The sequence below is a fragment of the Tachyglossus aculeatus genome, chromosome 2 (assembly GCF_015852505.1).
Source record: "Tachyglossus aculeatus isolate mTacAcu1 chromosome 2, mTacAcu1.pri, whole genome shotgun sequence".
NCBI classification, from domain to species: domain Eukaryota; kingdom Metazoa; phylum Chordata; class Mammalia; order Monotremata; family Tachyglossidae; genus Tachyglossus; species Tachyglossus aculeatus.
In genome coordinates, this window is record NC_052067.1 from 170,025,822 (window position 1) to 170,041,667 (window position 15,846).

The 15,846-nt window shown below is 46.1% G+C and overlaps 1 protein-coding gene across 1 annotated transcript in view; it reads left to right on the forward strand.

Moving 5' to 3' along the window:
* Window positions 1–15,846, forward strand: part of ABCC9 (ATP binding cassette subfamily C member 9) — a 351,651-nt gene that overhangs the window by 114,348 nt on the left and 221,457 nt on the right. The window contains exons 12-13 of the mRNA XM_038765661.1: window positions 1,628–1,668; window positions 5,970–6,109. Coding sequence (XP_038621589.1) covers window positions 1,628–1,668; window positions 5,970–6,109 — 181 coding nt within the window. The remainder of the gene's footprint in view (window positions 1–1,627; window positions 1,669–5,969; window positions 6,110–15,846) is intronic.

Below are 15,846 nucleotides of genomic sequence, written 5' to 3' on the forward strand. Positions count from 1 at the left end.
CTCACAGTTTTAATCCCCATTTTCCCGTATATATGTATATATGTTTGTACGTATTTATTACTCTATTTATTCATTTATTTTATTTGTACTTATTTATTCTATTTATTTTATTTTGTTAATATGTTTGGTTTTGTTCTCTGTCTCCCCCTTCTAGACTGAGAGCCCACTGTTAGGTAGGGACCATCTCTAGATGTTGCCAACTTGGACTTCCCAAGCGCTTAGTACAATGCTCTGCACATAGTAAGCGCTCAATAAATATGATTGAATGAATGAATGAATGACTTGTACTTCCCAAGCGCTTAGTCCAGTGCTCTGCACACAATAAGCGCTCAATAAATGCGATTGAATACGATGGAGAAGCAGCGTGGCTCAGTGGAAAAGAGCCCGGGCTTTGGAGTCAGAGGTCATGGGTTCAAATCCCGGCTCCACCAATTGTCAGCTGTGTGACTTTGGGCAAGTCACTTCACTTCTCTGGGCCTCAGTTACCCCATCTGTAAGATGGGGATGAAGACTGTGAGCCCCACGTGGGACAATCTGATTACCTTGTAACCTCCCCAGCGCTTTGCACATAGTAAGTGCTTAATAAATGTCATTATTATTATTATTATATTATTATTATTATTATTATTATTATTATTATTATTTGCCCTCCCTCGAGATTCAGTCAGGTTGTCGCCCGCTTCACTGGAAACACACCTGAGGGAGACTACTAGCAGAAAATAGAAAGCATGTCAAACTGGAAGTTGTCCTCAGCGGAAGAAGGCCAAAGTACTTACTGTGTGGCAGGGACTGTACTAAGCGCTGGGGTAGATGCGAGCTCATCGGGTCGGACATAGTCCCTGTCCCACGTGGGGCTCACAGTCTTCACCCCCATGTTCCAGATGAAGTAACTGAGGCCCAGAGAAGTGAAGTGATGCGTGGCAGGGCTGGGATTAGGATCCAGTTTATGCGCACGTATTTTACATTACTCTGTGTTCAGCATTCTTTCCAAATGGGTGAATGAAAGGGTCTTTAGTAATGAAGAAGCAGAGGGGCTTAGAGGGTAGCACACGGGCCTGGGACTCCCCACAGCACCTGTATATATGTATATATGTTTGTACATATTTATTACTCTATTTATTTTACTTATACATATCTATTCTATTTATTTCATTTTGTTAGTACGTTTGGTTTTGTTCTCTGTCTCCCCCTTTTAGACTGTGAGCCCACTGTTGGGTAGGGACTGTCTCTATATGTTGCCACCTTGTACTTCCCAAGCGCTTAGTACAGTGCTCTGCACACAGTAAGCGCTCAATAAATACGATTGATTGATTGATTATTGAATGCATGAATATTAATTTCTGTCTCCCCCTCTAGACTGCAAGCTGACCGTGGGCAGGGAAGATGTCTGTTTATTGTTCTATTGGACTTTCCAAGAGCTTTATACAGTGCTCTGCACACAGTGAGCGCTCAATAAATACGATTGACTGCCCGATTGGAGCCCCTCAACCACCTCTGGCCCCAGGGGAAGGGACCTCTTCTTACCCTCCGCTTCTCCTACACGTCCTTCAGGCAGAAATCATTGGTCACCGCCCTCACTGTCGAAGGATGATCAGAAGACTAACGCACGTTTCATTTCTTTCCGTAGTTTTTATGAACGCGGCGATCCCGATTGCAGCTGTCCTTGCGGTAAGCAGCACTTTTTTGACTGTTTTTTAATGGTATTTAATGTTAATAGTCATTACTACTATTGATACGATGTTATTTATTAAGCACTTACTAGGTGCCAGGCCCTGTACTGAGCACTGGGATGGATGCAAGCAAACCGGGTCGGACATGGTCCCTGTCCCACGGGGGGCTCACAGCCTCCATCCCCATTGACAGATGAGGTCATCATCATCATCAGTCATCATCATCATCATCATCCATCGTATTTATTGAGCGCTTACTATGTGCAAAGCACGGTACTAAGCGCTTGGGAAGTACAAATTGGCAACGTATAGAGACAGTCCCTACCCAACAGTGGGCTCACAGTCTAAAAGGGGGAGACAGAGAACAAAACCAAACATACTAACAAAATAAAATAAATAGAATAGCTATGTACAAATAAAATAAATAAACAGAGTAATAAATATGTACAAACATATATACATATATACAATCAATCGTATTTATTGAGTGCTTACTGTGTGCAGAGCACTGTACTAAGCGCTTGGGAAGTACAAGTTGGCAACATATAGAGGCAGGTCACTGAGGCATGGAGAAGTGAAGTGAGTTGCCCAAGGTCGAACAGCAGACAGGTGGTGGAGCGGGGATTAGAATCCATGACCTTGTAATTTCCAGGCCCGGCTCTAGCCACTATACCATGCAAGCTCTTGCTGTGTGCCAGGCACTGTAATAATAATAATAATAATAATAATGATAATAATAATAATAATAATAATAATAATAATAGTATTTGTTAAGCATTTACTATAAAATAAATAAATATATCATGGCATTTGTTCAGTGCTTACTATCATCAATCATCAATCGTATTTATTGAGCGCTTACTATGTGTAGAGCACTGTATTAAGCGCTTGGGAAGCACAAATTGGCAACATATAGAGACAGTCCCTACTCAACAGTGGGCTCACGGTCTAAAAGGGGGAGACAGAGAACAAAACCAAACATACTAACAAAATAAAATAAATAGAATAGATATGTACAAATAAAATAAATAAATAATACAAAGCACTGTTCTAAGCGCTGTGGGGGGATACAAGGTGATCAGGCTGTCCCATATAGGGCTCACAGTCTTCATCCCCATTTTACAGATGAGGTCACTGAGGCCCAGAGAAGTGAAGTGACTTCCCCAAAGTCACCCAGCTGACAGTTGGTGGAGTTGGGATTTGAACCCATGACCTCTGACTCCAAAGCCAGAGTAATAAATAAATAAATAGAGTAATAAAACCATACAAACATATATCCATATATCCAGGTGCTGTGGGGAGGGGAAGGAGGTAAGGCGGGGGGGGGGGGGGGGGGGGAGGGGGAGGAGGGGAAGAGGAAGGAGGGGGCTCAATCAATCAATCATAATTTATTGAGCGCTTACTGTGTGCAGAGCACTGTACTAAGCGCTTAGTACTAAGGGCTCAGTGTGGGAAGGCCTCCTGGAGGAGGTGAGCTCTCAGTAGGGCTTTGAAGGGAGGAAGAATCCTCCCTCTCACCTGGAACACTGTCCCCCTTAAGGGAAGCAGCATGGTTTAGTGGGTAGAACCTGGGCTTGGGAGTCAGAGGACCTGGGTTCTAATCCCGGCCCCGCCACATGTCTGCTGTGTGACCTCGGGCCATCCACTTCGCTTCTCTGTGCCTCAGTTGCCTCATCTGTAAAATGGGGATGAAGACTGTGAGCCCCACGCGGCACAACCTGATGAACTTGTATTTACCCTAGTGCTAAGAACAGTGCTTGGCACCTAGTAAGCGCTTAACCAATACTATTATTATTATTATTTTTCAGAGAGAGAGAGAGAGATATCCTCCCTCTTGCCTTGATCACCTTCCCTCTTTAGAGAGAGAGAGAGAGGCAGACAAATAGTGGAGCGGGAATTAGAACCCACGACCCCGAATTAGAATTAGTGGAAAGAGCACAGGCTTGGGAGTCAGAGGTCGTGGGTTCTAATCCTGGCTCCACCACTTATCAGCTGTGTGACTTCGGGCAAATCCCTTAGCTCCTCAGGGCCTCAGTTACCTCATCTGTATAATGGAGATTAAGACTGTGAGCCCCATGCGGCACAACCTGATGAACTTGTATTTACCCTAGTGCTAAGAACAGTGCTTGGCACATAGTAAGCGCTTAACAAATACTATTATTATTATTATTTTTCAGAGGGAGAGAGAGAAATATCCTCCCTCTTGCCTTGATCACCTTCCCTCTTTAGAGAGAGAGAGAGAGAGAGAGAGAGAGAGAGGCAGACAAACAGTGGAGCCGGAATTAGAACCCATGACCCTGAATTAGAGGAAAGAGCCCGGGCTTGGGAGTCAGAGGTCGTGGGTTCTAATCCCGGCTCCACCACTTATCAGCTGTGTGACTTTGGGCAAGTCACTTCACGTCTCAGGGCCTCAGTTACCTCATCTGTAAAATGGAGATTAAGACTGTGAGCCCCAGGTGGGACAACCTGATTATAATAATGGCATTTATTAAGCACTTACTATGTGCAAAGCACTGTTCAAACTGCTGGGGTGGGTGCAAGGTGATCACATTGTCCCGCGCAAGGCTCACAGTCATTCCCCATTTTACAGATTAGGTAACTGAGGCCCAGAGAAGTGAAGTGACTTGCCCAAAGTCACACAGCTGACAAATGGCAGAGCTGGGATTTGAACCCATGACCTCTGACTCCAAAGCCCGGGCTCTTTCCACTGAGCCATGCTGCTTCTCTAATTACCTTGTATCTCCCCCAGCACTTAGACCAGTGCTTGTTCTAAGCTCGTTCATCTATTCAGTTGTATCATCATCATCATCATCATCATCATCATCATCAATCGTATTTATTGAGTGCTTACTATGTGCAGAGAACTGTACTAAGCGCTTGGGAAGTATAAATTGGCAACATATAGAGACGGTCCCTACCCAACAGTGGGCTCACAGTCTAAAAGGGGGAGACAGAGAACAAAACCAAACATACTAACAAAATAAAATAAATAGAATAGACATGTACAAGTAAAATAAATAAATAGAGTAATAACTATGTACAAACATATATACATATATACAGGTGCTGCGGGGAAGGGAAGGAGGTAAGATGGAGGGGATGGAGAGGGGGACGAGGGGGAGAGGAAGGAAGGGGCTGAGTCTGGGAAGGCCTCCTGGAGGAGGTGAGCTCTCAGTAGGGCCTTGAAGGGAGGAAGAGAGCTAGCTTGGCGGATGGGCAGAGGGAGCAGGGCATTCCGGGCCCCGGGGATGACGTGGGCTGGGGGTCGATGGCGGGACAGGCGAGAGCGAGGTACGGTGAGGAGATCAGTGGCGGAGGAGCGGAGGGTGCGGGCTGGGCTGGAGAAGGACAGAAGGGAGGGGAGGGAGGAGGGGGTGAGGTGATGGATGGGCAGCCTGGAAGCCCAGGGTGAGGAGTTTCTGCCTGAAGCGCAGATTGATTGGTAGCCACTGGAGATTTTTGAGGAGGGGAGTAACATGCCCAGAGCGTTTCTGGACAAAGACAATCCGGGCAGCGGCATGAAGTATGGATTGAAGTGGAGAGAGACACGAGGATGGGAGATCAGAGAGAAGGCTGATGCAGTAGTTCAGACGGGATAGGATGAGAGCTTGAATGAGCAGGGGAGCGGTTTGGATGGAGAGGAAAGGGCGGATCTTGGCAATGTTGTGGAGCTGAGACCGGCAGGTTTTGGTGATGGCTTGGATGTGAGGGGTGAACGAGAGAGCGGAGTCGAGGATGACACCGAGGTTGCGGGCTTGGGAGACGGGAAGGATGGTAGTGCCGTCAACAGAGATGGGAAAGTCAGGGAGAGGACAAGGTTTGGGAGGGAAGACAAGGAGCTCAGTCTTCGACATGTTGAGCTTTAGGTGGCGGGCGGACATCCAGATGGAGATGTCCTGAAGGCAGGAGGAGATGCGAGCCTGGAGGGAGGGGGAGAGAGCAGGGGCAGAGATGGAGATCTGGGTGTCATCGGCGTAGAGGTGATAGTTGAAGCCGTGGGAGCGAATGAGGTCACCAGTTGTACTTATTGAGCGCTTACCGTGTGCAGAGCACTGTACTAAGTGCTTGGGAGAGGACAATCCAACAATAAACAGACACATTCCTTGCCGACAGCGAGCTTCCAGTCTAGAGGGAAGGAGTTCCTTATGGGCTGGGAACGTGGTCTACCAACTTGGTGGTATTGTCCTCTCCCAAGCGCTTAGTCCAGTGCTCTGCACGCAGTTAAATGCTCAATAGATAGGATCGAAGGATCGATGGATTGACTGATCGATGGGGCCTCATCTCGTTGTTCCTCGGCAGACATTTGTGACTTACGCGTATGTGGAGGGTCCGTTGAAGCCGGCCCAGGCCTTCGCGTCCCTGTCCCTCTTCCACATCCTGGTCACGCCGCTCTTCCTGCTCTCCACCGTCGTCAGGTTTGCCGTCAAAGCCATCATCAGGTAAGGCCCTGCTGGATTTTAATCACTTATGACCATTATTATTATTATATCTGTGATTTATTTCTCTATCTGTCATTTTACCCCCCTCCACTTCCTCCCCCTCTCCATCCCCCTGCCTTACCTCATTCCCTTCCGCACAGCACCTGTATATATGTATATATGTTTGTACGGATTTATTACTCTATTTATTTATTTATTTTCCTTGTACATATCTATTCTATTTATTTTATTCTGTTAATATGTTTTGTTTTGTTCTCTGTCTCCCCCTTCTAGACTGTGAGCCCACTGCTGGGTAGGGACCGTCCCTATAGGTTGCCAACTTGTACTTCTCAAGCGCTTAGTACAGTGCTCTGCACACAGTAAGCACTCAATAAATACGACTAATGAATGAATGAATGAATGAATTTTAGAGGAGCAGCATGGCCTAGTGAATAGAGCTCGGGCCTAGGAGCCATGGGTTCTAATTCCGCCTCCGCCACGTGTCTGTTGTTTGATCTTGAGAAGCAACGTGGAAGCAGTGTGGCCTAATAGGTAGCACACGGCCTGGGAATCAGAAGGACTGGCTACTAATCCCTGCTCTTCCGTTTGGCTGCTGTGTGACTTGGGGCAAGTCACTTCACTTCTCTGGGCCTCAGTTCCCTCAACCGTAAAATGAGGATGAAGACTGGGAGCCCTCTATGAGACAGGGACTGTGTACAGCCCAATCACCTCGTTCGTACCCCAGCGCTTAGTACAGTGTCTGGCACAATTGTTGTCAAATGCAGTCGAGTCGTTTACATTCATTCATTCAATCGTATTTATTGAGCGCTTCCTGTGTGCAGAGCACTGTACTAAGCGCTTGGGAAGTACAAGTTGGCAACACATAGAGACGGTCCCTACTCAACAGTGGGCTCACAGTCTAGAAGGGGGAGACAGAGAACAAAACAAAACATATTAACAAAATAAAATAAGTAGAATAAATATGTACAAGGAAAATAAATAAATAAATAGAGTAATAAATACGTACAAACATATATACATATGTACAGGTGCTGTGGAGAAGGGAAGGAGGGCTCATACGACTCCAAGGACATATTTTTTCCAGAACATCTTATCTAAATAATAATAGTATTAAGTGCTTACTTTGTGTTGGGCACTGTACAAATGCCGGGCACTGTACTAAGCGTAGGAGAATAATAACTGAGGTATTTACTTTGTGCTTACTGTGTGCCAGACACCGTACTAAGCGTTGAGGTAGATACAAATTTATCAGGTCAGATACAGTCATATGGCTTTAATTCTGTATAAATATGTATATATGGTTGTACATATTTATTACTCTATTTATTTTATTTGTACATATTTATTCTATTTATTTCATTTTGTTAATATGTTTAATATGTTTTGTTCTCTGTCTCCCCCTTCTAATAATAACAATAATAATAATGATGATGGCATTTCTTAAGCGCTTACTATGTGCAAAGCACTGTTCTAAGCTGCTGGGGAGGTTACAAGGTGATCAGGTTGTCCCACGGGGGGCTCACAGTCTTAATCCCCATTTTCCACATGAGGTAACTGAGGCACAGAGAAGTTAAGTGACTTGCCCAAAGTCACACAGCTGACAATTGGCAGATGTGGGATTTGAACCCATGACCTCTGTCTCCAGAGACCGGGCTCTTTCCACTGAGCCATGCTGACTTCTAGACTGTGAGCCCACTGTTGTGTAGGGACTGTCTCTATATGTTGCCAACTTGTACTTCCCAAGCGCTTAGTACAGTGCTCTGCACACAGTAAGCGCTCTATAAATACAATTGAATGAATGAATGAATGAATACAGTCCCTGTCCCACGTGGGGCTCACAGTCTCAATCCCCATTTTATAGGTGAGGGAACTGAGGCCCAGAGAATAATAATAATAATAATGATATTTGTTAAGTGCTTACTATGTGCCAAGCACTGTTCTAAGTGCTGGAGTAACTACAAGGTGATCAGGTTGTCCCACATGGGGCTCACAGTCTTAATCCCCATTTTAATAATAATAATAATAACAATAATAATAATGGCATTTATTAAGGGCCTACTATGCACAAAGCACTATTCTAAGCGCTGGAGCGGTTACAAGGTGATCAGGTTGTCCCACGGGGGGCTCACAGTCTTCATCCCCATTTTACAGATGAGGGAACTGAGGCCCAGAGAAGTGAAGTGACTTACCCAAAGTCACACAACTAAGTGGCAGAGCCAGGATTAGAACCCATGACCTCTGATTCCCAAGCCTGGGTTCTTGCCACTGAGTCACGCTGCTACTGGTAGGAGGGAGTTGGGGCGATAACTGGAGGGAGCCGTGGGGTCAAGAGAGGATTATTTTAGGATAGGGGAGCCGTGGGCATTAATTCATTCATTCAATCGTATTTATTCCTTCAATCGTATTTATTGAGCACTTACTGTGTGCAGAGCACTGTACTAAGCGCTTGGGAAGTACAAGTCGGGCACGTTTGCTAGCAGTGGGGAAGAAACCTTTGGAAAATGAACATTTGAAGACGACAGTTAAGCAGGGAAGAAGGACGGGGGAGCGTGTTTTAAAAAGGTTTGAAAGGTTGGGTGAGGGGTGAGAAGTAATTCAGTCGTATTTATTGAGCACTTACTGTGTGCAAAGCACTGTACTGAGCGCTTGGGAGAGTACGACATAATGACAAACAGGAGCAAGCTCATAGTCTAGAGGGCTTACTGCAGGGACTAGAGGGAGAGGCGAAGAGGGTGGAGGAGGAGGAGGAAGGGAAGATTTTAGGGAGATCATGTTCATTCATTCAATCAATCGTATTTATTGAGCGCTTACTGTGTGTAGAGCACTGTACTAAGCGCTTGGGAAGTACAAATTGGCAACATATAGAGGCGGTCCCTACCCAACCACGGGCTCACAGTCGAGAAGGGGGAGACAGACAACAGAACAAAACATGTAGACAGGTGAAAACACGTAGACAGGTGTTCTTCCTAAAAATGAAGTGTCTTCAAACGACACTTTCTGTGGGGGAAATTAGAGTCTACAAAAGATTCATTCAATCGCATTTATTGAGCGCTTACTGTGTGCAGAGCACTGTACTAAGCGCTTGGGAGGTCCAAGTCAGCAACGTATAGAGACTGTCCCCACCCAACAACGGGCTCACAGTCTAGAAGGGGGAGACGGATGACAAAACAAAACATGTCTGATGGTTTCAATTTTGTTGATGAAGTCGATAGGTCATTAGAGGAAAGAGATGGTGGGTGGGAGAGGAGGGGAAAACAGGATGTTTGAGGAGGGAGTTAAATATCTGGAACAGCTGGTGGGGGCATTGGGCACCTGTATATATGTATATATGTTTGTATGCATTTACTACTCTATTTATTTATTTTGCTTGTACATATCTATTCTATTTATTTTATTTTGTTAATATATTTTGTTTTGTTCTCTGTCTCCCCCTCCTAGACTGTGAGCCCGCTGTTGGGTAGGGACCGTCTCTATATGTTGCCAACTTGTACTTCCCAAGTGCTTAGTACAGTGCTCTGCACACAGTAAGTGCTCAATAAATACGATTGATTGATTGATTATAGAGAAACAGTGTGGCTCAGTGGAAAGAGCCCGGGCTTGGGACTCAGAGGTCATGGGTTCTAATCCAGCTCTGCCACTTGTCAGCTGGGGGACTTTGGGCAAGTCACTTAATAATGATAATAATAATAATAATAATAATAATAATGGTATTTGTTAAGTGCTTACTACATGCAAAGCACTGTTCTAAGTGCTGGGGAGGTTACAAGGTGATCGGGTTGTCCCATGGGGGGTTCACAGTTTTAATTCCCGTTTTACAGATGAGGTAGCTGAGGCACAGAGAAGTTAAGTGACTTGCCCAAAGTCACACAGGTGACAATTGGTGGAGCCGGGATTTGAACCCATGACCTCTGACTCCAAAGCCCATGCTCTTTCCACTGAGCCATGCTGCTTCTCAATTTATTAAGCGCTTACTATGTGCAGAGCACTGTTCTAAGCGCTGGGGAGGTTACTAGGTGATCAGGTTGTCCCACAGGGGGCTCACAATCTTAATCTCCATTTTACAGATGAGGTCACTGAGGCACAGAGAAGTTAGGTGGCTTTCATTCATTCATTCAGTCGTATTTATTGAGCACTTACTGTGTGCAGAGCACTGCACCAAGCGATTGGGAAGCACAAGTTGGCAACACATAGAAACGGTCCCCACCCAACAATGGGCTCACAGTCTAGAAGGGGAAGACGGACAATAAAACAAAACACGTGGGCAGGTGTCGAGTTATCAGAATAAAGAAAAATAAAGCCGGATGCATATCATTAACAAAATAAATAGAATAGTAAATATGTACAAGTAAAATAAATATAGTAATAAATCTGTACAAATATATACAAATTCTGTGGGGAGGGGAAGGAGGTAGGGCGAGGGGGATGGGGAGGAGGAAAGGAAAAAGGGGGCTCAGTCTGAGAAGGCCTCCTGGAGGAGGTGAGCTCTCAGTAGGACTTGCCTGAGGTCACACAGCTGATAATTGGCAGAGCTGGGATTTGAACCCATGACCTCTGACTCCAAAGCCACTGAGCCACGGTGATGTCGTGAAGGGAGGATTTGATGAGGAACTGAACATGTGTGTCAAATGAGAGAGATAGGTCGTGGATGATGTCAAAGTTACAGGCTGGTGCTGCCGACTTGTACTTCCCAAGCGCTTAGTACAGTGCTCTGCACACAGTAAGTGCTCAATAAATATGATTTACTGATGGATAGGGAGGATGGTGATGTTGTCAACCGTGATGGGGAAAATCAGTGAGAGGACAGGGTTTGGGTGGGGAGATGAGGTGTTCTGTTTTGAACCTGTTAAGTTTGAGGTGATGGCGGGACACCCAAGTCGAGATGCCCTAAAGGATGGAGGGAAATGAGAAACTGCAGAAAAGGAAAGAGGTCAGCTCTGGAGATTTCGATTTGGGAATCATCTGCATGGAGATGGTAGTTGAAGCCTTAGGAGTGAATGAGTTCTCCGAGGGAATGGGTGTCGATGGAGAATAGAAGGGGAACCAGAACTGAGCCTTGAGGGACTCCCGCAGTTAGAGGATGGGAGGAAGAGGAGCCCAAAAAAGGGAGTGAGAAGGAGCAGCCAGACAGTCAGGAGGAGAACCAGGAGTGGACAGTGTCAGTGAAGCCACATTTGGATGCTTCCAGAAGGAGGTGGTCCACGGCACTGAAGATAGCCGAGAGGTCAAGGAGGAATAGGACAGAGTAGAGGCCGTGGGATTTGGCAAGAAGGTCACTGGTGACCTTAGAAGAGGGTAATAATAATAATAATGATGGTATTTGTTAAGCGCTTACTATGTGCAAAGCAATCAATCAATCGTATTTATTGAACACTTACTTTGTGCAGAGCACTGTACTAAGCACTTGGGAAGTCCAAGTTGGCAACATATAGAGACAGTCCCTACCCAACAGTGGGCTCACAGTCTAAAAGCACTGTTCTAAGCGCTGGGGAGGTTACAAGGTGATCAGGTTGTCCCACAGGGGGCTCACAGTTTTAATCCCCATTTTACAGATGAGGGAACTGGGGCACAAAGAAGTGAAGTGACTTGCCCAAAGTCACCCAGCTGACAGCTGGCGGAGCCGGGATTTGAACCCATGACCTCTGACTCCAGAGCCCGGGCTCTTTCCACTGAGCCACGCTGCTTCTCCTAAGGTAGTTTCCTGGGAGCGAAGGTGGGGAAGCCAGATGGCAGGGAGTGGAGGAGAGACCTGGAGAAGAAGATGTGGAAGCAGAGGGTGTAAACACCTCGCTCAAGTTTGGAAAGGAATGGTAGGAGAGAGGGAGATGGGGCAATAATTAATAATAATAATAATTTTGGTATTTATTAAGCGCTTTCTATGTGCAAAGCACTGTTCTAAGCGCTGGGGAGGTTACAAGGTGATCAGGTTGTCTCCCAGGGGGCTCACAGTTTTAATCCCCATTTTACAGATGAGGGAAGTGAGGCACAAAGAAGCGAAGGGACTTGCCCAAAGTCACACAGCTGATAGCTGGCGGAGCCGGGATTTGAACCCATGACCTCTGACTCCAGAGCCCGGGCTCTTTCCACTGAGCCACGCTGCTTCTCCTAAGGTAGTTTCCGGGGAGCGAAGGTGGGGAAGCCAGATGGCAGGGAGTGGAGGAGAGAACTGGAGAAGAAGATGTGGAAGCAGAGGGTGTAAACACCTCGTTCAAGTTTGGAAAGGAATGGTAGGAGAGAGGGAGATGGGGCAATAATTAATAATAATAATAATTTTGGTATTTGTTAAGCGCTTACTATGTGCAAAGCACTGTTCAAAGCTCTGGGGAGGATACAAGGTGATCAGGTTGTCCCACGTGGGGCTCACAATCTTAATCCCCATTTTCCAGGTGAGGTCACCGAGGCCCAGAGAAGTGAAGTGACTTGCCCAAAGTCACCCAGCTGACAAGCGGAGGAGCCGGGATTTGAACCCATGGCCTCTGACTCCCAAGCCCGGGCTCTTTCCACGGAGCCACGCTGCTTCTCTAATAATTGGATAATTGGAAGGAGCTGTGGAAGACAAGGGAGAGCTTTTTTTTTTAGGGTAGGGGAGACATGAGCGTGTCTGAGAGTGGTCGAGGAGAAGCCATTGGACAGCGAAGGGTCGAAGAGGACAGTCAAGGAGGGAAGAAGGAAGTGAGCGAGTGCTTTGATAATATGCAAAGGTTTTGGATCAGAGGTGCAGGTGGAAGGGGTAGATCTTAGGATGGCTTGGAGGTGGCAAGAAGGGGTGTTTACTGTGAGCCCCTTCTAGACTGCGAGCCCGCTGTTGCGTAGGGACCGTCTCTAGCTGTTGCCAATTTGTACTTCCCAAGCGCTTAGTCCAGTGCTCTGCACACAGTAAGCGCTCAATAAATACGATTGATTGATTGATTGATATGAAGGTACGGGGGGGTGTTGGATACGATTACAAGTGTGAGCCAATGGGGGACAGGGACTGTATCCAACCTGATTAACTGGAATCTACCCCAGCGCTTCGAACAGTGCTCGGCGCATAACAGATGCTTAACAAACACCATTATTATTACTATTATTATTATTATAGGAAGGACATATAGCCCAAAGCCCACTGTTGGGTAGGGACTGTCTCTATGTATTGCCAATTTGTACTTCCCAAGCGCTTAGTCCAGTGCTCTGCACATAGTAAGCGCTCAATAAATACGATTGATTGATTGATTGACGTAACAGATGCTTAATACCATTATTATTATTATTATTATTATTATATGAAGGACGAGGGAGTTCCAGGATGGAAGGAGGATGATGGTGATGATGGTATTTGTTAAGCGCTTACTATGTGCCAAGCACTGTTCTAAGCACTGGGGGCGGGGGGGGGGGGGATACAAGGTGAGCAGGTTGTCCCACGTGGGGCTCACAGTCTTAATCCCCATTTTGCAGATGAGGGAACTGAGGCCCAGAGAAGTGAAGTGACTTGCCCGAAGTCACACAGCTGACAATAATAATAGTCATAACGATGGCATTTATGAAGCACTTACGATGTGCAAAGCACTGTTCTAAGCGCTGGGAAGGTTACAAGGTGATCGGGTTGTCCCACGGGGGGCTCACAGTCTTCATCCCCATTTTACAGATGAGGGAACTGAGGCCCAGAGAAGTGAAGTGACTTGCCCAAAGTCACACAGCTGACAATAATAATAGTCATAATGATGGCATTTATGAAGCGCTTACGATGTGCAAAGCACTGTTCTAAGCGCTGGGAAGGTTACAAGGTGATCGGGTTGTCCCACGGGGGGCTCACAGTCTTCATCCCCATTTTACAGATGAGGGAACTGAGGCCCAGAGAAGTGAAGTGACTTGCCCAAAGTCACACAGCTGACAATAATAATAGTCATAATGATGGCATTTATGAAGCGCTTACGATGTGCAAAGCATTGTTCTAAGCACAGGGGAGGTGACAAGGTGATTAGATTGTCCCACGGGGGGGCTCACAGTCTTCATCCCCATTTGACAGATGAGAGGACTGAGGCCCAGAGAAGTTAAGTGACTTGCCCAAAGTCACACAGCTGACAATAATTATAGTCATAACGATGACATTTATGAAGCGCTTACGATGTGCAAAGCACTGTTCTAAGTGCTGGGAAGGTTACAAGGTGATCGGGTTGTCCCACGGGGGGCTCACAGTCTTCATCCCCATTTTACAGATGAGGGAACTGAGGCACAGAGGAGTTAAGGGACTTGACCAAAGTCACACAGATGACAAGTGGCGGAGGCAGGATTAGAACTCATGACCTCTGACTCCCAAGCCTGGGTTCTTGCCACTGATCCACGCCTGTGTGGGCAAGGCGTCGGCAGTGAGCCCCAAGAGATTATTCATTCATTCATTCATTCATTTGTATTTATTAAGCGCTTTCTATGTGCAAAGCACTGTACTAAACGCTTGGGAGAGTATAATACAACAATAAACAGACATGTTCCCTGCCCCCAACAAGTAGACTGGCAACCCAGGAGTTTGGAGGGAGAGAAAAGAGCAGATTCTACAGATGCTGTAAGGTCGAAAATCGACAGGATTTGGAAAGACTGAATGTCAGAGATAAGTGGAAGATAATGCCCAGGTTACGGGTTTAGCTGCTCTGGACCTCAGTTTCCTCATCTGGAAAATGGGGATGAAGACTGTGAGCCCCCCTTGGGACAATCTAATCACCTTGTAACCTCCCCAGTGCTTAGAACAGTGCTTTGCACATAGTAAGCGCTTAATAAATGCCATTATTATTATTATTATTGTTATTATTATTATGGGTTCTAATCCTGGCTCCGCCACTTGTCAGCTGTGTGATTTTGGGCATGTCACTTCCCTGCTCTGGACCTCAGTTCCCTCATCTGGAAAATGGGGATGAAGACTGTGAGCCCCCCGTGGGACAATCTAATCACCTTGTAACCTCCCCAGTGCTTAGAACAGTGCTTTGCACTTAGTAAGTGCTTAATAAATGTTATTATTATTATTATTATTATTATTATTATTAGTTCTAATCCTGGCTCCGCCACTTGTCAGCTGGGTGACTTGGGGCAAGGCACTTCACTGCTCTGGACCTCAGTTCCCTCATCTGGAAAATGGGGATGAAGACTGTGAGCCCCACCTGGGACAACCTAATAACCTTATATTTAGAGAAGCAGTGTGGATCAGTGGCGAGAGCTCGGGCCTCGGTGTCATCATCATCATCAATCGTATTTATTGAGCGCTTACTGTGTGCAGAGCACTGTACTAAGCGCTTGGGAAGTACAAGTCGGCAACATATAGAGGCAGTCCCTACCCAACAGTGGGCTCACAGTCTAGTAGGGGGAGACAGAGAACAAAACCAAACATACTAACAAAATAAAATAAATAGAATAGATATGTACAAGTAGAGTCAGTAGAGTCAGAAGGTCAGGGGTTCTAATCCCGGCTCCACCACTTGTCAGTTGTGTGACTTTGGGCAAGTCACTTCACTTCTCTGGGCCTCAGTTTCCTCATCTGGACAACCTGATTAGCTTGTATCTACCTCAGCACTTAGAACAGTGCTTGGCACCTAGTAAATGCTTAACAAATACCATTATTATTATTATCTTCCCCACTGCCCTTATTCTCTGCTCCTCCTCCCCTCCCCATCACCCCCACTCCCTCCTTCTGCCCAACCCCCTTCCCCTCCCCATAGCTCTTGTGTCTATTTGTACATATTTATTACTCTATTAATTTTATTGATCACATGTAT